The sequence below is a fragment of the Mus musculus genome, chromosome 11 (genome assembly GCF_000001635.26).
Source record: "Mus musculus strain C57BL/6J chromosome 11, GRCm38.p6 C57BL/6J".
Classification (NCBI taxonomy): Eukaryota; Metazoa; Chordata; class Mammalia; order Rodentia; family Muridae; genus Mus; species Mus musculus.
In genome coordinates this window covers 113,807,486-113,830,468 of record NC_000077.6, presented here as the reverse complement: position 1 = coordinate 113,830,468, position 22,983 = coordinate 113,807,486, and the positions used below count along the sequence as shown (strand labels likewise).

General features: G+C 50.6%; 1 protein-coding gene across 4 annotated transcripts in view; it reads left to right on the top strand.

Moving 5' to 3' along the window:
- The window catches only part of Sdk2 (sidekick cell adhesion molecule 2), a 290,656-nt gene that overhangs the window by 236,561 nt on the left and 31,112 nt on the right, over window positions 1–22,983 (top strand). For 3 of the 4 annotated variants that reach the window (XM_006533255.3, XM_006533254.4, NM_172800.3), the window contains 9 exons: window positions 377–571; window positions 1,910–2,111; window positions 3,339–3,442; window positions 3,957–4,027; window positions 5,319–5,454; window positions 7,042–7,098; window positions 8,792–8,893; window positions 9,006–9,121; window positions 19,954–20,140. In XM_006533255.3, the coding sequence (XP_006533318.1) occupies window positions 377–571; window positions 1,910–2,111; window positions 3,339–3,442; window positions 3,957–4,027; window positions 5,319–5,454; window positions 7,042–7,098; window positions 8,792–8,893; window positions 9,006–9,121; window positions 19,954–20,140 (1,170 nt within the window). The remainder of the gene's footprint in view (window positions 1–376; window positions 572–1,909; window positions 2,112–3,338; window positions 3,443–3,956; window positions 4,028–5,318; window positions 5,455–7,041; window positions 7,099–8,791; window positions 8,894–9,005; window positions 9,122–19,953; window positions 20,141–22,983) is intronic. The other variant, XM_006533253.4, reaches the window with a different exon arrangement.

Here is a 22,983-nt window from a genome sequence, read left to right as displayed (position 1 = left end):
GACAAAGTGACAGTAGACATCAAGTCCATTGGACAAGAAAGCACCGGGCTATTGCTTTAGAGCAGTGGACATCAAGCCCATTGGACAAGAAAGCACCGGGCTATTGCTTTAGAGCCACAACTTGCTAGCAGGTGACTTGGCCTCTCTCGTCCTCATGTAAACTGTTGTAGGGGGGTCTAAGACACTATACATTGAACCCCTTATCCCCACCAAAGTCCATATTCGTCAACCATAAGTGTGACCAGAAGAATGTCACACAGCCAAACAGGAGCCAGGGGGCCTGACTGCGTGTGTTGCTGCAACCACAGAGATGGGTCCTCTCACAGGACACTGGGGCTGCCGGATCTGACATTGCCCTTCGTCTTTCTTCCCACAGCCTACCAGATCACACACCGTCTCAACGCCACTACAGCCAACACCGCCACAGTGGAGGTCCTGGCCCCCAGCGCCCGCCAGTACATGGCCACAGGCCTCAAGCCGGAGTCTGTCTACCTATTCCGTATCACAGCCCAAACCCGCAAAGGCTGGGGAGAGGCTGCTGAGGCCTTGGTGGTGACTACAGAGAAGAGAGGTGACTGCCCGTGGGGCTGGGGAGGCCTGGGGAGCTGAAGAGGGTTTCTGGGGAGCTGAAGAGGGCTTCTGGAGCCCACACAGGGCCTTAGCACCCCTCCTGGTGGGCAACTGGGAGAAGCGGTGGGGAACGGCATTGCTTTAGTTTAGAAAAGAAAACAGACTCCAGGGTTGGAGTCAAGGTCACTAAGGGATCATGCCATGTCACAGAGCTGGACTGGAATGTCCCAGGATCCTACCCTGTTCCAGGTTTCTAAAGGACAGGTGGGGCTGAGGCATGGCTTAATTGAAAGAGTGCTTGCCTGACATACATGAAGCCATGGGTTCAAGTCCCAAAACAGCATAAACCAAATTTGGCAATGCATGCCTGTAATCCTAGCACTTGGGAGTCCAAGCAGGAAGATCGGGAGTTCGAGGTCAGCCTCAGACAGCCTAGGATATGAGGGATTCCGTCAGAATAAGAATAAATAATACTAAGGAGGTGGTTGGTGATCATCTCCAACCCCTGGTTCCCTTCACATCCCTACCCTTACCCCTTAGCCTGGGCTAGATCTGGGCTAGATCCTGCAGTCTGAGCTGTCACACCTCAGGACCCTGAGCAGGCACCTGGAGAGTGGGTTCCCTAGATGCAAGCCTGAACCCCCAGTTGGGTTAGAAAACGTCCCCAGTTTCTGTTAGAAAACGTCCCCAGTTGGGGTAGGTGGGGGAACAACACACAAGACAGTAAGACAGTGAATTTCCTCCAAGGGCTTCTTTGCTCTTAGGGAATATGGATACATCTGGGTTGCCTTAGCTAGAGGAAGATGCTCCAGGCACTGAACAGGTCTCAGGGGAGGGGCAGGGAGTGCTCCATAAAGCATCCTACACTCACAAAGCAACCCTACCACAAAGAAGCGTCAAGTCCAAGGCCAAGAACACTGAGGCTTGGCAGCCTGTCATCTGGGGTAGGAAAGTGGCTAGTGAAAGAGGGATATGGGGCAGGGAGATGACGGAAATGAACTCCCACAGGGAAGCATGGCCCACTCCCACTCAGTCTGGCACAATGCAGGACCTATCTCCATCATAAGCAAAAGCAAACCTGTCAAGTCCTCCTCCAGGGGCTGCCGTGGACTCTCCAGGCACCTAGGGCCTCGGAAACTGAGGGAGGGTCTCACCTGAATACTCAAGGTTAGCTGCTGGCAGAAACCATGCAAGGCCCACAGACATGGAAGTAAAATAGAGGGGGGCGGTGTCTGTCCCAAGTTCAGAACCCCTTCGTGCTGCCCTTGAGAAAGGGCAGCCCCTCCACCATCACCCTGCTCCGGCTACTGTCTCACCTATCCCCTGCCCTGCCTCCCAGACCGGCCGCAGCCCCCTAGCAAGCCCGTGGTACAGCAGGAAGACGTGAAAGCACGCAGTGTGCTGCTGTCCTGGGAACCAGGCAGCGATGGGCTCTCCCCAGTACGCTACTACACCATCCAGACGCGCGAGCTGCCCAGCGGCAGGTGGGCGCTGCACTCGGCCTCCGTGAGCCACAATGCCTCCGCCTTCACTGTGGACAGGTAAGGTGGGGTCCATACCCACTTATCTGTTCCCTTCTCTACTGGAGACAGCACCTCACGTGATCCTTGCAGGAGGGAGGGGGGCTTCTGAGAGCGCCTTCAGCCTGTCACCCAGGACTTCCTCAGCTCTTTCCACCGGCCACACTCACCCCTTTCTGCTCTCCCCCGGTCCCTGGGAAGCCCATTAGGGTTGCCTCTTAATTATCTATGGAGCCCGGCCAGGCCCCCTTAGCGAAGCGCTTGCCACTCTTCATTAGCGATTCTCCCGACAGCCCGTGTCCTCCTCCCATCTTTAATAGGAGTGCAAAGCTCCTCTCCAAAACCCTGGCCTCAATCTAATCCCTGGTGGTTGTATTTTTTATACTCCCGTCGACGTGACCTGGAACTTGAATAGGCCTTCCCTCTCCCACCCCCAACCCTGTAAATTAAGAAGACATTTTGTTGGGAAGAAGATGAGGGTCATAGAGACAATTTTCCTTATCTCGGGGGAATCTCCGCACACACCCCCAAAAAATTCCCTAATGTCAGGAAAAGGCTTGCAGCTTGTATACAATCGTGTGGAGAGGGAAGTTTGGATGTCTTCCTGGCCACCAGAGCATGGGTAGACATGAGCCTGGAGATGTATGGCTTATCATTACAGTGATGTGCCTCCCAAGCAGGGGTGGCATGGGGCCTGGGCACTCAGCATCTCAGGGCCTGTCCCACTGTGACCCCTTCCCAAGCCTCCAGGTTTCCTTCTGGTCGTATGTCAGCGCTGAAGTCCCTTCTTCCCAGGCTCCCCGCCTCAAGCAGGAATGGATGAGACCCCACAGTAGAGGTGACAGCATGGGTCTTGAGGGACAATGTGTCAGTCAGACTTGTCATCACAGTGACAAACTCCTGGAGGAAGCAACTTATAGGGGGAAGGATTTGTCTGAGAACACAGTCATAGAGGTTTCAGCCTGAGGCCAACTGGGTCTGTTGCTCTGGGCCAGTGGAGCATGTGGCGGAGGCACACGGTACCCAGGAAACAGACCTGGAGGAAGGGCTTGAGGACGTAAGATGCGTGCGCATGTCCCAGTGATGTGCTTCCTTGACCAAGGCCGCACTTCCTGAAATTTCAGTTTCTCAAAACGATCTAACCCATTGGGACCCAAGTCTTCAACGACCTGTCGGGGGATTCGTTCATACTCAAATCACAGTTGACACCTTGGTCATTGGTCCCCAACTCCCTCCCTCCCTCCACAGACTCAAACCCTTTACGTCCTACAAGTTCCGAGTGAAGGCGACCAACGACATCGGCGACAGCGAGTTCAGCGAGGAATCGGAGTCGCTGACCACCCTGCAGGCCGGTCAGTGCCATCTCCCTGCTTGGGCTTCTTGCTCCTGACCCTGCTTGCTCCCTGGGTACAAAAGGCTCTTCTGTGGGAGGGACCCCTGTCGGTGAGAGATGGCTCACTAGGCCTGCTAGGCCTGTCTACCTCCAGGCCAGAATGCCCAGAGGTTTGGGACAAAAGAGACTTTGACCAGAGCTCGGGGTCCTAAATCCTGCCTAGAATTTGGGTGCATTTCTTCTCCGATGGTCCTCCAGCTAGCGGGAAGTGGGAGCAGATGCTCACTCTGGCACTGCATCAAACAGCCACCTAAGTCCTATGGCTTTAAGAAACCCTTAAGACCCTAGGTTTGGGCTGAGAGGCTTCCAGCTCACCCTGGCTGTTGTGAGGAAAACTGTGTGGATGGGTCTCCAGGGTAACTTCAGCAGGACCCGCCTAGACAACCAATGTCAGCAGAATCTGGTCCCTGTGGGTTTCTGGGTGGTGCTGACACTCCAGGCCCCAGAGCCTAGTCCTCTGCCTCCCTCCACAGCCCCAGACGAGGCACCTACCATCCTGTCAGTGACTCCACACACCACCACCTCTGTGCTAATCCGATGGCAGGTAAGGCTAGGTCGACAAGGTGGGTTCATTCCAGAAAAACTCTTGGCTGGGACCAGAAAAATCTACCAGTCCCCGCCAGGGCTGCCTCAGCCTCTTTTCTATACCCCCAGAGCACAGGGAAAGGCAGAGGATGGGGGCGGGACATCAAGGCGTATGCATGTCACAGAGCATGACCATGAGTCACAGAGTCCAAGTGACAGGATTAGTTTCATGACCCCAGACATGTTGAATCTGTATGCAGAGAAGCACACGGGGACTCTGAGGATTCCCCAAGGCTTCGTAAAGCCCAGACCTGGAGGTCAGTAACAGGCTTCCCAACAGCAACCTGTGACCTTCCTCATGAGCAGCATCCCCTTGTGTGTGTTAGTCTCTCCCAGCTGCCTGCTCTTCAGAGAGTAATGTTTGTTCTGCCAGGGTCCGAGACAACCTCAGCTATCACGCTGACCATCCATTCTCTGGAGCGCAACCTTGGGCTCAGCAGGTCAGCCACAGAAACCCCTACATAGGTAGGGGCTAGCTAGCTCCTGACCCTACTTCTCAGGATCTGAGGAACTGGGCCCAGTAGCGATCCTTGTGCAGCTGAGGCCTGGGACCCCAGAGGGGACATCCCCCTAAGTGGAAATGACCTAGCAACCTCTCCTGAGCCAGAGGAGGCTGGAGCCAATGGGACACCTGGGCAAAAGGGCCAGGCGATACCCATGGCAGCCAGGGAAGCAATTAAGGAGCCAATAAAAAGGCTGATCCATTTCAACAGATGTCTCAAAGGAGGGTCATCAAGAAAACAGTTTCTACTTGGCAAAAAGCCCGTCCTCCAGCTCAGCCGAGGACAGAAAGCAAAGGAGGAAAGAGAGGCCATATCTATGTGCATGCTTATGCTAGTGTAGGCCAGGGGCTCAGCTCATAGGAGACACCAGGATGTCCACCAAGTGGTCATCAGACAGCAGCAGCCCCAGGGAGGCCAGAAGTGGGTCACGGGGGTTCTGGACGAGCAATGGCTGGTGATTCCAGGGGCGTGTTTTCAGGTCTTATTTCTGCCATGTGACCATGGGCATGCACCTTCATGTGTCTGAGTAGGTCTCCTGCTCTGCTGAAGGGGGCTTGCATGGTGATCCCTGTCCTTCCCCCCACCCCCAAAGAGACCATAACAACCTATGCCCACCCCTATCCCCATTGTTTTCCTGGTTGGGACCCAGCACCTGCCCTGTGGCTGCAGGAGGCATGATGGACAGAGCTGGGGTGGAGTGAGGTGAGCCATAGTCAAGGCCCCTCCCCATGTTTGACCCTCCCGTAGCCTCCATCTGAGGACAAGATCAACGGCATCCTCTTGGGCTTCCGGATCCGGTACCGGGAGCTGCTCTACGATGGGCTGAGGGGCTTCACTCTTCGAGGCATCAACAACCCTGGGGCCAAGTGGGCTGAGCTCACCTGTGAGTAGCACTTCCGGGACCTTAGGGAGGGTGGGGGTAGGCATTCTCACCTTCCCCATCGATCTGCTGCTCCCAGTCTCCTTGAGTCTGCTAACCCACAACCCTGCCTCCCTCCCCTCGTGTTCCTCTTCTTACCCATTCATTCACTTGCTAAGCGTTCGTTTATTGAGCACCTTCTATATGCTCCAAGACACTCTGGGCACAGCAGTAGTTAAACAGACAGGTCCCTGATCTCTTGGATCAGTCTGATGGAAGAAGAACCAGGCATTCAATAAGTAAGCCCTGAGGTAGATGTCAATGGTCATCGACATGACAGGGGGAGAATGTTCCAGATAAAAAGTGACAAAAAACATTCTTGACATGGGAGGATGATTGCAGGTTAGGCAGGTGAATGTGTGGAGGGAGGAACCAGCAGCCTCAACATCTAGACCCCTATCAAGAACAACAGTCAAGACGACCCCTCCTATTCCCTGGGAAGTCACTTCCCAGACGTAGGGCCAAAGAAGCCAATCTTGAAGTATAGAAGAAGCAGAGAAAAGGGAGAGATTTAGGGGAAATCCCAGGGAGAGAGAATGCTGAGAAAGCCGTGAGCAAGAGGAGGGTGTGAGTGGAATTTGTAGATCATTCGGGGAGCACGGAGGATGCTGGGGAAGCCGTGAGCAAGAGGAGGGTGTGAGTGGACTTCATAGGATACTCAGGGAGCACAGAGGTGGTGCCCCAGCCACGGGAGAGGTGACAGGGAGAGAAGCAAGGAGGCTGTGGTGTTAACATAGCAAAAGAGCATGAGACTGAGCCAAGGAAGCAGGCTAGGTGTGCCATGAGTGTGTAATCCACAGGGCTCCTCGTCTGTTCCGGGAAGGGAGAGGGAGGCAGGCAGGAAAGAGGAGGCCTTGTAGAGGATTAGGAAGGGAGCTACACTGTTCACAAAAGAGGAGTTAGCAGGAGAGAGGAGATGGCCTAGGTCCCCATGGGCTGTGCTGCCCCATCCCACATCTCCCAAGCTTAGGCAGCCATCGCTTCCAGGGGTGAGCACGGACAAAATGACTGAGCACCGAGCAAGGGACATGAAGCGAATGAGACCGGCAGAAACACCCGACCTAATAGCTCATGTTATTTTCTTATATTTATTTATTTATTTCGGCCAATGTCTGCCCGTGGCTGTGATTTTTTTTTTATATGATCTGCGTCTGATTCACTCATATTTCTTGGCAATAAAATTGTTTCTGGTTCATATGAGGGAATTCACGATGCCAATATTTCACCGTGGTTTGCCCAAACTCCGGAGTGAAACCAGGGAGCCAGTGGGATGAAAGCGGCCCCCCAGAGCTGCCCTCGGGGTTGCTAGGCTCTGAGAGGCTCCCCCATGGCCTTGGTCAGTGTCCACCGAGGTAGGGACAGCAATGGTTTAAGATCTTCCCCCTCCCCATGTCCACCCCGACTAAGCACTAGGAATGGTTAACAGCCCTGTCTGCTCTGTCACAGCCTCATCATTCCATCCCAGGCCTGGTTGGTTCCCAGTGGGTGGGGTGCCTGCACACACTAACCTCTCTCTGCTGTCTCCCTGGCTTCTCACCCCCTGCCCCTCAGCCTTGTACTCCATGCGGAACCTGACCCGGCCCAGCCTCACGCAGTACGAGCTGGACAGTAAGTCCCCTTGCATGGGTGGTCCATCATGGCCCCAGGCCTCCTGGGATGGGCTGGGGAGGGGGGGTCGCCAAGAACACCTGGCCCCAGGCCAGCACACTGTACTAGTTTTCTTTCTGTTGCCCTGGTAAAGACCAGGATGAAAAGCGACTTGAATGGGGGAAAGGATTTGTTAGGCTTACACGTCTCAGTCAATAGTCCATCACTGAGGGAAGCCACACAGTGGTAACTCAAGGTAGGAACTGAAGCAGAAGCCACAGAGGAACAATTCTTATCGGATTGCTACCCTAGCCTGCTCAGCCTGCTCGCTTATACCACCCAGGGCTACCTGCCCAGGGATGGCACCACCCACAAAGTGGCTGGGCCTTCCCACATTAATCAAGAAAATTCCCCTCCAGAGACATAATCTCAACTGAGGTCTCCTCCTCTCAGATGACTCTAGCTTTGTAAGCTGACAAAAACCTAGCCAGCCTACCCACCCAGGGTGCTTGAGGACTGCCTCTAACACATACATCTTTTAAGCACATGAAGCAAGAGGCATTTTGGAAGAGAGTCCCCCAGGCCTATCCTATAAGTGCTTGAGTAGGAACGTGTATAGACTTGCATGCATGAGGAGACAGTGGGTCAACAGTAGGAGGTAAAGCAGAAGAGAGAAGCTTGCCCACATGCTTTATACAAGGCAGGTAGGTGGGCGTCTATTGCTACTGCCCAGTTTGACCCATGTAAGACATGTTGGCCCTAACTGTCTCTCTAGCCCCATCTGAGGCTCCTGGATGGAATATGTCAACCCCCCAGCCTGTCCTCTTGTGGCTCCCCTCTGCCCCTGGCTGTTTCTGAAGTCTCAGCAGGTTCTGCCCACATCCACCCAAGGAAAGCCAACCTTGGGAACTAGACTGCCCTCTTCTCCTCCTCAGCCTGAGCCTACGCATGTCAGAACTGCCACCCTGGGGAACAAGGGAAGTAGAGAGACAGGGACAATAGAGTTCAGGGGATAGGGGGACATATTGGCACTGTGGGAAGGGATCACGTCTCCCACCAAAGGTGGCAAAGTCCATTTGCTTGCAGTGGCTTCTCCTCACCGGCATCCCCACCAAGCACTTCAAACTTGACTAACACGTGGGATTTCTTCACCCCAAATTCACATTCCATAAACACGTCCCCTCTTGGACTGAGCTAGTGGGGCTGAAGGGGTTGGCGGTGGCACACAACCCAATAGCAAGGCTTGTTCTCCACCTTGGAGAGAACACAGGAGTCCATCCCTAGCCCCAAAAGAGGAGGGGAAACAGAGCTAGTGAAGGGGACAGATGGGGACACAGTAGGGACATGACGGAAATGGATTGCGTCTGTCATAGTGGGAAGGGTACAGGCAAGGAAGGTTTGACCCTCTGGCCCAGGGTGGCCAGGATTATTGACAGTCTCAACACCACTGACTTGAAGATTCAATTGTATTGATGACCCTAGAGCAGACGGAGACTTTGTGTCCCGGGCCTGCTTTGCATCCCATAGGCGCATTGGCAGGGTGCAGCCTAAGCATCTAAGGCTTTCCACTTGTTTCCTCCCTGTTGTCACGTGGGGGGCAAGAATGGTAGCTATGCCTCCTTCCCCCGGCTCCCCCGTAGCTCCAGCTTCCCTGGAGGACTCCTTCCACCAGCTCTGTGACCTCTGTGTTCCTGACCCCCACTCTCCCCCATAGATCTGAGCAAGCACAGGCGTTACGAGATCCGAATGAGCATATACAACGCCGTGGGTGAGGGACCCTTGAGCCCGCCGCAAGAGGTCTTTGTTGGGGAGGCAGGTGAGTTTGAGTCCCAGATACAGGATCCAGGGCCCCCATCTTGCCCTAGCCCACCTCCCCTTCCATAGCTGAGACCCATGAACACTCACTCTCCAACCTCTGTGCCCTCCAGTGCCCACGGCAGCACCGCAGAACGTGGCCATCCACAGTGCCACAGCCACACAGCTGGATGTGACCTGGGAGCCACCCCCTTTGGACAACCAGAATGGAGACATCCAAGGATACAAGGTATGTGTGACCTGGCAGAGGAATGAATGGTGAGCAGAGGAGTCAAGGGGTGGGGAGGGCTGGGTGAGTGGGATGGGTGCCACTGTACACCTGTGGCCTGGGCTATGTGCACAGCTGGCAGAAATATTTCTGTGGCATTGTAGAATATTTCCATTCTGAGGTGGGTTGAACTTGATCAGAGGAACTCAGACCCTACCTAGGCTTATTCTGCTTTAATGCACACAATGCCCAAACCTGTCACCTCCAGCCCCACAGTCACATAAGATGCTCCATTGGTAGAGTATTTGCATAAACCAGATGTGGAGGTTTATATAGTCCCGGTCCTCCAGTGGTGGAGGCAGGAGAATTGGAGTTCAGGGTCATCTTGGGCTTTATAGCAAGTTCAAGGCCAGCCTAGGCTACAGGAGACCCTGTCTCAGAAAAAAAAAAAAAATCTATGAGGTTCTTGGCCCATCTTTAATTAGAAGACCAATTTGCAAAGTACCTTGGCAGTCTTTGAAAATCTGCTTTGAAACTCTTCCAGCCTGATGAAAGCCCACAAAGCTGTTACATTGTTACATTGTGGGTACCAGTGCCCACAAAATGTGCCCATTATATGAGGAAACTGTAGCCCAACTGATATAGTCTGGGCAGGTCACAACCTATCGGGTGTTAGAATCCAGAAGCCCAAATCACCCTTGCCAGGAAGCAGAGCACGTGGTCAGATCCTGGAGGAGGCGGTGTGTGGAAGAGTTAAGAGCCGATTGGCCTCCCTCGTTGGAGCACGCAGCCCTTGGCTGTAGCGAAAGCTTGCGTCCCTCACCAACATCTGGAATACTCTGGTTCCTGATATTTGGATGGTATTTCAGAAAACTGTCTCCACGCAATGGCCCTGGGGACACAGGCTATGCAAACCAAAGAACCCCATGGTTTTCCTGGCCCAACCCATCCATAGGTGGCAATGAGTGTGTGCCCGGGTGAAACACTCGCTCTGCCACTCAGCCTGTGGAGGCAGGCCACCCGGTACAAGGCACAATCCAGCATAGGAACCTCTTCCATCCAGAATGGAGGAGGGGGAGAAACGGGGAGGGAGGCATCTTGTCAAGGATGCTCTGAAGATGGATGGTACCCCTCCAAGCTTCGCTCAGGAGCGCCAGCTGGGAAAACCAAATATTGCACTCACAGCATACGCCTCTGGAGAGGAAGGAGGCGCCAGGCAGAGCCAGCCACCGTGTGGAAGCCACTAGACTGTTGAAGTGGTGCGTTAACACAGAGATTCAGGAAATGTGTGGGTACCCAGGTACCATATAGAACACAGAGGATGTCTACAGTTCCCAGAAAACATTGCCCATCCCTGGGTGTGAACCACAGGGATGGAACTGCCACATCCTGGATGCGTGCTAACCAGCGCTGAGCCATCAGCCCCCGTTGACAGGGCCTGGTGTGTTTCCATCAGCATCTGGGCTGCAGGTGACACTCAGCTGGCAGAGTGCTTACCTGGTGTGTGTGAAATCCTGGGGGTTCTGTCCCCAGCACCGTATATCCAGCTGTGATGGTGCATACCTGTAACACCTGTAACCCCAGCACTCAGGAGGTGGAGGCAAAAGCCTCACACATCCTTTGCTACCTAGCAAGTTCAAAGCCAGACTGGGCTACATAGATCCTTGGAAGAAAAACAAGAAGAGGAGGAGGAGGGAGAGGAAGAGGAGAAAAAGGAGGAGGGAGAGGAGGAGAAAAGGAAGAAAAGAAGAAAGGAGGAGGAAGAAGAGGAAGAAGAAAGAAGGAGGAGGAAGAAGAAGAAGAGGAGGAAGAAGGAAGAAGTAATAGTAGTAGTGGTGGTGGTGGTGGTGGTGATGGAGCTGGTAGATTCTGACAGAGGACCATGGCCTGAGGGAAGACCAGGAAACATGAGCAGTGTCATGGCCAGGGGAGCTTGGGGAAGATGGAAACTTCAGTCACAGGGAAGGCAAAGGAGGAGGGGGCTGGAGAGACCTGGAGTCTGGCTCCCTGTGTTTCCAAAACATCTACAGTTGAGCAGTGGCTTCACACACCTTTAATCCAATCACTCGAGGCCAGCTTGGTCTACAGAGTGAGTTCCAGGGCAGCCAAGGAAACACAGAGAAACCCTGTCTCTATTGAGGAAAAAAAATCTGGCAGCCACCAAGAGAGACAATGAAGCTGTAGTTACAAGTGGGGCTTAAGAGAACAGCTCCAAACCAGAGAAAGCACTGGACTGGAAGAGCCTACACAGACACAGATGGCAAACAAAAGAAGACCTGACCCTGAGCCCTGGGGCAAGAGCCTGGTGATGGCTCAGAGCACAAGGGAGAAACTGAGACAGAGCAAGTGCAGCCCAGGGAGCAGCTATTGGGCTGTTAAGAGAGAACTACAACCCAGCTGTTCTGCAGCTCTTGATTGGCTTTTTCTGAGATGTTGGAAGGGGCTGGAGATGGAGCTAAGTTGATTGGACCCAAAGCCCTAGGGTCCAACCTGCAGCACCACAGAAACCAGAATGGGGTATGTACGTACCTGTAATGCTAGGACTAGGGAGACAGAGACAGGAAGATCGGAAGTTCTGCATCATCCTTGGTTACATAGTGACTTTGAAGATAGCCTGGGCTATGTGAAATCCTATCTAGGAAAAAAAAAAAAGGATGCTGGAATTACAACAGATTATTCACTTTAACAGGATTGGCCAACTATAGCCAACAGGCCAGATTTAGCCCACTGTCTTTGCATAAGTATTCTTTTCTTGGGATATAGCCATGCCTATATGTTTACAAATTGCCATGGCAACATTTGTATAAGAAAGTGATGAACAAGGACAGCCAGGGCTATACAGAGAAACCCTGTCTCAAAAAAAAAAAAAAAAAAGTGATGAACAGACTTCTATAGTTGCAACAGAGACCTACAAAACCTAAAACTTTGGTCATCTAGTCCTCTACAGACAAAAATATAGTCAGTGTGGCCTTAAAGAGAGCCAACAGAGCCTTGGTGACACACATCATTAATCCCAGCACTCAGGAAGCAGAGGTAGGCAGATCTCTGTGAGTTTGAGGCCACCCTGGTCTACATGGTGAGTTCTGGGCCAGCCAGGAATACAGGGTTTCAAATTTTAATTAATAAATTTAAAAGTAAACTATTTGGTCATATATTATGATGTATGCCTGTAATCCAAGTACAGAAAGAAAGTAGGGGTGAGACAGGAGAATTATAAATTCAAGGTCAGCTAGTGCTACATCGTCTTCAAAGTGGATGAGTGAACGGGTGGATGGATGGATGAATGAATGAATGAATGAATGAATGAATGAATAAAAGAGAGCCACCAAAGTACTGAGGGAAAGAGGAGCTGAGAGTTATGAGTTCAAGGCTAGCCAAGCTACAAAGTCTCAAAAATGAATGGATGGGTGGATGATGGATGGATTGATGGATGGTTGGATGGATGGAGGATGGGTGGGTGGGTGGATGGATGGATGGATAGGTGAGTGAGTGGATAGGCAGATAGATGGATGAAGAGCCACTGGCCCAGGCATGGCAGCATATACCCATCATTCGAGCTGGAATGGAAAGCAGGGTTGAGGCAGGAGCATTGTAGGCTCATAGCTAATTTTGTCTACTTATCAAAATTCTTGCCCAAAAATAACAAGGGTGAAGCTGGAGAGATGGCTCCCTAGTTAAGATCACTTGCTTCGTTTCTCAACACCCACAGCTGGCTGGGACTTCAGCTCCCTGAACTCTGACACCTTCTTCTGACCCTGCACTCATGTGCACAGTGGCACACGGACAGGGACACTCACACACACACACACACACACACACACACACACACGCATGCATGTGTGTACACATAACTAAAAATTTTAAATATAATAAAAACAAGGGCTATAACTTGATTGTGGCAAAACACACCCATAATACCAGTTTTCTGAAGGTGGAGGCAGGGGGATCAAGAGCTCAAAGTCCTCCTCAACCACATAGCTAGTTCCAGGCTGCATGAGACTGTGTCAGTAACTAAAACAAACAAGGGCTGAGAAAGTGACTAAACCAGAGAACAGCTGTTTATCATGCACAAGGCCACGGGTTCCATTCCAGAGTTGCCTCCCTCCCCCAACAACAACAAACTGGCATTGCCATGATAGCAGTGAAGTCCCTCACGGTCCCAGGCAGGCGGGCGGGCGGGCGGATTCCTCCTGCAGGGATCACAGCTATGGGAGGGAAACATTGGGCCAGCGTGACCGTGAGTCATTGCCCTGTTGTAGTTCCCTAGATGCATGTGCTGTGGTGACCTCTTACGTAGCCCTCCCATAGCTTCAGGTGTTCATAGCAGTCTAAAGGCTGTGGAATTCACAGGAGGAGGACGCAGGTCCACGTGCCTCTAAGTGGCAAGACTTCCCTGCTTTGAAAGCAGAATTTGAAATCCATTGTAAATGCACAAATGCTGGCTGTTCATCATTTCACCCACTGACATAATGAGAAGGGGTTGTTTGTTTCTTTGTTTGTTTTTTGAGACAGGGTCTTACATTAGCTCAGCATGGTTTTAAACTAGCTATGTCCCCAAGGGTGACCTTGAACTTGTGACCGGCAGCCTCCAAGTGCGGGGTGACAGGTGTGCAATAGAGTGCCTGGATTTTCTACATCTTGGCTTTTGTGGCTCTTACTACGGCGTAACATGGGAGTGTAAATATCTTCTTCAAGATCCTGATTTTAATACTTTTGGATACATTCCCAGAAATGAGATTGCTGGATCATATGGTAATTCTATTTTTAATTTTCTTTGAAGAACTCCAGACTGTTTCCCACAGTAACTATGCCATTTTACATTTCCAATGATGGCACAGGAGGCTTCTAGCTTCTCACCAGAGGGCTGGCTATCTTCTTCTTCTTTTTTATTTTTCAAGAATTATTTATTTTTTTTATTTATTTTATGTATATGAGTATACTGTAGCTTTCTTGAGACACTCCAGAAGAGGGCATCGGATCCCATTACAGAGGATTGTGAGCCACCATGTGCTTGCTGGGATTTGAACTCAGGAGTGGAAGAGCAGTCAGTGCTCTTATCAGCTAAGCCATCTCTCCAGGCCCAGGGCTGGTTATCTTTTGATACTTTAATAACAGCCACTGCTGTAGATGCCATATTTTGAGTCAGGGTTTCATATAACCCAGACTAGTCTTGAATTCACTGTGTCACTAAGAATGACATTTAACCTCTAGTCCTCTTGCTTCCATTACCCAAATGCTGGGATTACAGGTGTGTGTCCTGGTGCGTGGCTGGTCATGGTGGCATGGACTCGAATCTCCACCCAATTCATGTTTGGTAGTGCCTCCTGACTTCCCAGGTTCCTGCTACCCATTTATTTGTCTGCTCTTGGGGACGGTCTGTTTGTTTTCTTGTCTCAAAGCTATATGAACCCAGAAGACATTGTGTTATGTGAAATGAGCCAACCACCAGGAAGCCACCAGGAAGACTGACTGGTCTGCATGACCTCACTCACACATGACCTGACTCATCAAAGTCCCTAGGATAGTAATAATAGGATAGAATAGTCCAAGTCGGGCTGGAGAGATGGCTCAGGGTTTAAGAGCGCTGACTGCTCTTCCATAGGTCCTGAGCTCAATTCCCAGCAACCACATGGTGGCTCCCAACCATCTGTAATGGGACCCACCCAATGGATCCCATTAATATAAATAAATAATTAATTAATTAATTAATTAATTAATTAATTCTTTTTGAAAAAGAAGACTAGTCCAAGTCACAAAATCGGGAAGAAGAAGGTGGTCGCCAGATTTGGGAGGGACTGGAGAGATGCTGGTCATATGGCAAACATTTCAAGCCAGGCATGGTTGCACACACCTTTACTCCCAGCCCTCGGAAGACAGGTACAGGTGGGTCTCCATGAATTCAAGCCAGCCAGAGCTACATACAGAGACCCTGTCTCAAAAATGAAAGTGGGAAAACATGGGCACTTAGAAGCTGAGGCAGGGCCACAGAGTGAGTCCCGGGCCTTCCTGAGGAAGAGTGAGCCTATGCCAAAGAAACAAAAATAACCCCCAGCCAAAAGAGGTCCAGGCGTGGAAGGATGAACCCGTCCCTGGAGCTAACCTGCAGGATGCTAGCCATGCCCAATAAAACTGTAGTGTGTAGCTGAAACACGTATGCTGACCCTTGCTCTTAAAGGTTCTTACTGTGCATCAAAAAAGGTAACTGTAGGTCAGGGATTTAGCACAATTAGAAGCATTCGCTTAAAGGCTTCGGTTCTGATTGTAATCCTGCAGTTTTCTAGGAATCGCAGCACAGATGCCCAGTACAGGAAAGGGGCAATCCCTGAGCCAGGATCAAGGCACAGCGGCTCCTGCTTCTGCTCTCTCAGCGATTATTCCTACCTACACACACACAAACACACACACATCACACACACTCACACACACACACTCACACACTCACACACACACACTCACACACATACACACACACACACACCACACACTCACACTCACACACACTCACACACATACACACACACACACACACCACCTCCTGATTTATCCAGCAAGGGCAGCGGGTAGAGTTTATTAAGGACTTTCTTGAGTTGTAACCAACAAGATATAAATACTAATGCTAAGGCTTAATTAAGACTCTTCTTAGGGGGCTGGTGAGATGGCTCAGCGGGTAAGAGCACCCGACCGCTCTTCTGAAGGTCCTGAGTTCAAATCCCAGCAACCACATGGTGACTCACAACCATCCGTAAGGAGATCTGACTCCCTCTTCTGGAGTGTCTGAAGACAGCTACAGTGTTCTTAGATAAGCCCATACCCAAATAGATAGGCTTTTCTTATTCTTTCTCAATCATTTGGTTCTCTCATTACAATCATTTCTGAATCACTGTTCTCAAAATCTGTTAATAAATTGTGATTTTTATGAAAAGTCAAAAAAAAAAAAAAAAAAGAGGTGACCATTGGAAGTAACAGGTGCCAATCAGCTTGGCTTGACAGTGGGCCCAGTGGATGGGTATGAAAACATCAGAGGGCTTGGGGTAGGGCTCAGCTGGGAGAGTGGCTAGCATTCATGATTCCTGGGGTTTGACCCTCTGCAGGCATAAAGCAACAGGCGTAGGGGCCTCTACCTGTAATCCCAGCACTTAGGAGGTAGAGGCAGGAGGGTCAGCTCCAGGTTGCCCTTAGTCACTTTGTAAAATCAAGGGCGGCTGGGCTATGTAAGTCCTGCTTCCAAAAAAGGGTAAGTAAATAATAATAACAACAGGTTGGCCAGAGAGAGGTGCAGTGCTGATCAAGTGCTTCTGAGCGTGCTTAAGGCCCTGGGCTCTGTTTCTAGCACTATAAGCAACGAGAGAGAGAGAGAGAGAGAGAGAGAGAGAGAGAGAGAGAGAGAGAGAGAGAGAGAGAGAGAAGAGGGGCTGGAGAGATGTCTCAGCAGTTAAGAGCACTGACTGCTCTTCCAGAGGTCCTGAGTTCAATTCCCAGCAACCACATGGTGGCTCACAACCATCTGTAATGGGACCTGTTGCCCTCTTCTGGGATGTGGATAGCAACAGTATACTCACATTCACAAAATAAATAAATAAATCCTAAAAAAAAAATCCTCCTTCCCTTCCCTCACTCCCTTTCTCACAACAGTCTCGGGTTTGGCTTAGAGATTGTTGTCCTCTAGCAGTAATCAATAAATCTTTTTTTAAAAAGAAAAAAGAAAGGAAAGAAGAGAGAAAAAAGAACATTAATTATATATCTTAATTCTATTAAATTTTCGTCAACTATACGTCAGAAAAGTGATTAAAGGGGAAACGGGCTGGGAATAAAAACCAAGAGTTAAGAAATGGGGTCAGGGGCTGGTGAGATGGCTCAGTGGGTAAGAGCACCCTACTGCTCTTCTAGACTGCTCTTCCGAAGGTCCAGAGTTCAAATCCCAGCAACCACATGGTGGCTCACAACCATCCATAACAAGATCTGACTCCCGGGCTGGAGAGATGGCTCTGTGGTTAAGAGCACTGACTGCTCTTCCAGAGGTCCTGAGTTCAATTCCCAGCAACCACATGGTGGCTCACAACCATCTGCAATGGGGTCCGATGCCCTCTTCTGGTGTCTGAAGACAGCTACAGTGTACTTACATATAAATAAATAAATCTTAAAAAAAAAAAAAAAAAAAGAAATGGGGTCAGCGTCATCTGCTGCCGCTCCAGCCACTTCCCCCCATGACATGTCTGTTGGCCTATGTATCAACCATGAGTGAGGTGTCTGGGACACAAAGGAGCCAGATGGGCCAGGGTGCCTGCCCTCTGGAGCCCATAGCCTGGGTTCAGTACATACTCACTTCCCCATGAGTGGGTGCTCTACCAATCAATCATGTCACCTTGGGGACCAGGATCCAGCCTCAGCCCTTGTCCCTTTTACTGTGTATCCTCATCTAACAAAGGTCTACTGACAGCAAGCAGGCAGCCTGCTTCTGTATGTCCTACACCTTGGCACTGCCCTGCCCAATGCCCTCCCCAGCCATTGACCCTGTCTCCCCAACAACACCAAGTATCTCCCTCTAGGACCAGTCATAGGCAGGCCATAAAGGCATTCTGAAATTTGTTTCTTCTTTTGTTCATTACTTAGTATTTTCATATGTTTATGTGCTTGTCTGCATGAGTTCATGTGCACCACAGGGACCCAAGGAGGCCAGAAGAGGGCATCAGATCTCCTAGAACTAGACACATAGGAGCTTCTAAGCCACTAGATGGGTGCTGGGAACCAAACCCAGGTCTTCTTCAAGAGCAGTCAGTGCTCTTAACCACTGAGCCACCTCTCCAGTCCCTTATTTCCTCTTTTAAAAAAAATTATTTATTTATTTATTTTATGTGCACTGGTGTTTTGTCCACATCTTGTGTATATCTTGTGTGAGGGTGTGTCAGATCTTGGAGTTATAGACAGTTGTGAGAACCCGGGTCCCCTGCAAGAACAGTCGGCGCTCTTGACCACTGAGCCATCTCCCCAGCCCCTTGTCTCCGTTCCTAATGCCCTTTCCTGACCTCGCGGTTTTGTTCACATCTCATTATGTCCTTGTTGGGTCTCTTTGCTGGAGGATTCATTCAAAGGCTTCTCCCATGATACAGGGACATCGCTAAACGATAAAGTGCTTGCTGACCAGTTTGCTGTGTTCTGGTGAGACACGGGCACGAGACAGTCTACATAGAACTCAGGCTCCATCTTCAGCGGAGGGAGAGAGACCCTCCAGCAGAGGGCAGGAAGGAGGGAAGAGCTGGAAAGAAGGAAACCAAAGACAATCTCCCATAGTCTCTGCCCCGCTCAAGCTGACTCTCTACTCTCTTTTCCAAACCCAACCCCAAGTACGTTCTCATCTTCACCGTTCCTCCAAATCTCACACTGCTAAGGCTGCTGATAAATCTGCCCTGTTCTTCATCAACCGGTCACAAGCTTCGCCCAGCCTGTCTCCACAGCACCGTGCCTCACCCAGTTGAGACATGACATTCCCCTGCCTGTTTCTCCTCACACAGCCGTCACCCCTCCTCGGCCTCCCCTACCGTTCCAGCTACCCCTGCATTTCCACAGAGGCCCTGGAAACCCCTCTATCCCTCTCCTCAGGCCAGGAGAATCCAACAGTTCTCTGACTGTCTTCGCCAAGCTGCTGATGCTCAGGGCGTGTGCAGAGCTGTAGAGCTAGCCTTGAGCTCTTCCCCAAACGATGAATCCAGGAGACTGCTTTGTGGCTGTTGCGTTCTCATAGTCAGTGGATGCGTGGGTGATTTTATGAATGGAGACCTCAATTCCCCGTATAAAAAGATTTTTTAAATGGAAGCAAGGCAGTAGAGAAGCAAATCTTTTGTAGTAACAAGATGTCCTGACTGCCTCTGCACACGCTGGGGGTGGACACTTTTATTAGCTCTTTCCTACTTTTATTGGTATGGAGGAAAGGAAACTCCAATAGCGTTCAGAACCCTCTCTGGCCAGCAGAGGGAGCCAAATGATCGTCAATCCTGTACAGGGTTTGGGATGCCAGGCTGTATGTAGCAGAATACCAGCTCTTAATGTAATTTGAGAGTCTTCGATGCGTGTTTAAAAGCACTAACCATGCTCATTATAGAGTGCCCGGAGGCTCCACGAAGCTCCTGCTGCACTGAGGACTTAAAATCCTCCACAAGCGTGTAACAATACCCTTAGAAGCTGGCCAGTCCTTACGGCCTGCAGTCTTCTTGCTCGCCCCGGAAAGCGGGTGTCCTTAAGCCCTCTGCAGCTGACCAAGTCACAGGCCTAGCAAATGGTGCCATCAAGAGTTGAGCCACAAACCGAATGCCACCTCTGTCTAGCCTGCACCAGACTTTTCAGACTTTGATCCACGATTATCAGATTGGATTGCGCATATGCACCACCAGGAACTTTATTTACAGCGGGAGCTTTTTACAGGGGCCTTAGCAGCTGAGGCTGCCTATGTGGCACACGGGGCAGAGCTGAGGCTCTCTGCTCCTCACCAGTGCCCTGGCATTGCCAAGCTGTTAGCCCTTGTGCCCCACACAGTGGAGCAGAGCCCATGATTGCTCCCGCCTCTCCAGCTCAGGCTGGTGAGATGCAGGTTCCTATTGAGGCTGACACGCCTGTTACATGGGACAGATGCCAACCCCAGAGACACAAGATACACAGGGGATGACGCTTACAGACGATCGGAGGGTCGGTATTGACTACAAAGTGAAAAGTTCCCGAATCCTTCTTAAATAGCTCTTAGCTACTTCCATATTGTTTCCTGGTTGAAAGCAGGGGTGTCTTTGAACCCCCGAGATGGGCAGGGGCGGAGGGGAGGCCTGATGTCTTCGTCCCTCTCATCCCACAATCTTTGGTTCCCACAGATTTATTTCTGGGAAGTCCAACGGAGGAACCTCACAGAGAGGGTGAAGACTCTCTTCTTGGCTGAGAACAGCGTGAAACTCAAGAACCTGACGGGCTACACAGCCTACATGGTCAGCGTGGCAGCCTTCAATGCTGCGGGGGATGGGCCGAGGAGCACCCCGACCCGGGGCCAGACTCAGCAAGCAGGTAGGGAGAAGTCTCTTGGGGAGGTCAGGGTTTGGGGGACAAACTGGTGTCCACGTCTGGTGTCGGAGCTTTCACGCAGCCGGGGAACTGGGTTCGGATACCCAGGCCCCACTTCCAGATGCCCTGTGGAAAGAAAAGCCCAGCCTGCAAAGAAGGCTCTATGTGTCCATAAAAAAAAGAAAAGAAAAGAAAGAAAAAAAGAAACTCTCACTGGGAACCTTGAGAAAGTCCCCAGATCTCACCTAGCCTGTTCTGCCCACCTTGTCTCAGCTTTTGGGACAGCCGCCACTCCCCGCCCCTGTTTGGCTTTCTCCTCCTTTCTTGTCTCCTTGCCTTTGCTCAGCACACCCCGCGTTCATTGTCTTCTGTGAGCCCACACTTTTGCTTCACACTGGTGATGAAACAATGATTTTTTTTTTAAAAGTAAGTCTGTGTCCTGCTGAGGCCAGGGGACAGGACATAAACAAGCACAGCACAGATGAGCTGGCTGGGGGGTAGGGGGAGCTAAGGGGAGCAGGGTGTGGTTCACAAGATGGCTGGCTACACCTGAGCTGAGCTTTGAGCCAGAGGAGACCAGCTGTGGGAAGTTCTGGAGACAAGCAGGAAGCCGGAAGCAGGATTCCTGTCAGAAGGACCAGCAGGTGCAGAGGCCAGGAGGCTGGAGGGGATTCGAGGGACAGACCCCGGTGTTGACAAGAGAGGTGGAGTGAGGCCCGATTCCCAAGGGTCTGGAGAACAGGATTTGTGTTGAGTGTGATGGGGAGACTCAGAGGGTTGGAGCGGTTAAGAATTAGAACTCTGCCTCAGTGGTTAAGAGTACTGGCTGAGCTGGGCAGTGGTGGAACACACCTTTAATCCCAGTACTCAGGAGGCAGAGGCAGGCAGATTTCTGAGGCTAGCCTGGTCTACAGAGTGAGTTCCAGGACAGCCAGGGCTATACAGAGAAACCTTGTCTCAAAAAAAAAAAAAAAAAAAAAAAAGCACTGGCTCTTAAAAACCCGGGGTTCAATTCCCAGCACCCACGTGACAGCTCGTAACTGCCTGCTACTCCAGTTTCAGGGGACCTGATACTCTCACACAGGCATGCAGGCAAGCAAAAACACCAATGAACATGAAATAAAAATAAACAAATAAAATTTTCAAAAGGGCGGATTTCTGAGTTCGAGGCCAGCCTGGTCTACAAAGTGAGTTCCAGGACAGCCAGGACTATAAAAAGAAACCCTGTCTCAAAAAACCGAAAGAAAGAAAGAAAGAAAGAAAGAAAGAAAGAAAGAAAGAAAGAAAGAAAGAAAGAAAGAAAGAAAGAGAAAGGAAGAAAGAAAGAAAGAAAGAAAGAAAGAAAGAAAGAAAGAAAGAAAGAAAGAAAGAAAGAAAGAAAGGGAAAGGGAAAGGGAAAGGGAAAAAGAAATAAAAAGAAAAACTGGCTCTGCCTTCTGGGCTGAGTCTGGAGGAGATGACAGAGAGAGGTGGGGACTAGATCCAGGCAGGATGGAGGAAGGAGAGAGGGGACAGATCCCCTTGTCCTGAGGTGTCCAAAGCCACTTTTTGGTCAGTGTCACACTGGATTCCCCTAGAATTCCCAGGGAGTAAGCAGTGTAGTGTCTGTCTAACAACAGGGGTTAGAGTCACCCCAGAAAATAGGCTTTTTGCTCCTGATCCCCTGGTAAGGTCATAGGGGAAAGGGCAGATGCTGGAACCAAGGCAGATCTGAGATCTGAGAGAATTCAGGATCTCTCTCTCTCTCTCTCTCTCTCTCTTCCCCCGTGTGTCAACCCTCAAAGCCATGAATTTCATATCTGCAGTTTCAACCAACCAAGAAAGGAAAATATTCCCCAAAATTGCGTCTGTCTGGGTGCAGCAGCACAGACCTTAAGAGGTGAAGCCAGGAATGGGCAAGAGCCAGGGCTCAGAGATGGCTCAGCATTGCTGTTCTTCCAAGAGACTGAGTTCCATTCCCAGAACCTACATTAAGTGTCTCACAACCACCTCGAGCCTCAATTCCAGGGGACCCAACCCCCTTTGTGCTGGCCTCCATGGGCATGGGCGCTGGTGTGACACACACACAGAGACACACATGCACATAAATGAAAAGAAAAGTAAGCCTTTAAAGTCGATCAGAGCCACCTTTAGCTACACAGCAAGTTCGAGACTGCCCTGAGCTAAGGGAGAATGCCTCAAAAGGCAAATAAGCAAGTGAAAATGTATCTATGCTGAAGACAGACAGCACCAAATAACAAATGTGTCTTTACTGAGCATGTACAAACAGCACCGAGTAGCAACTACTTAGTAAATAGATACAGTACTATTTGCAATGTGTCAGGAATGGAAAGTAACCTAGAAATGAGTTAATGTATATGGGAAGTTCTAGATGATATCTCAGTGGTACCTCACTTGCCTAGCCTGAGAGAGATGCCCTGGGTTTAATTCCCAACGCCACAGATAAGGGAGGAGTGGGTACATAGAAGGATGTCTGTAGCTCTTTGCCAAACAAAATGGCATTTTATATGAAACAAGCATCCTCCGATTTTTTTTTTTTTTTTTTTTTTTTTTTTGAGACAGGATTTCTTTGTGTAGCCCTGGCTGTCCTGGAACTCACTTTGTAGACCAGGCTATCCTCGAACTCAGAAATCCGCCTGCCTCTGCCTCCCAAGTGCTAGGATTAAAGGCGTGCGCCACCACACCTGGCTTCATCCTCCGATTTTTGTTAGAACAAATCGCCCGTTAGTATAGCCTTCTGCCCTGGCCTCCAGAAGGCGGCTTTTTCCAGCCTGATACTTTCCTTATGTGGCCCCCACTAGTCTTCAGTTGCTGCAGAAGCGGGATCCTCTCTGGGACAAGATCCC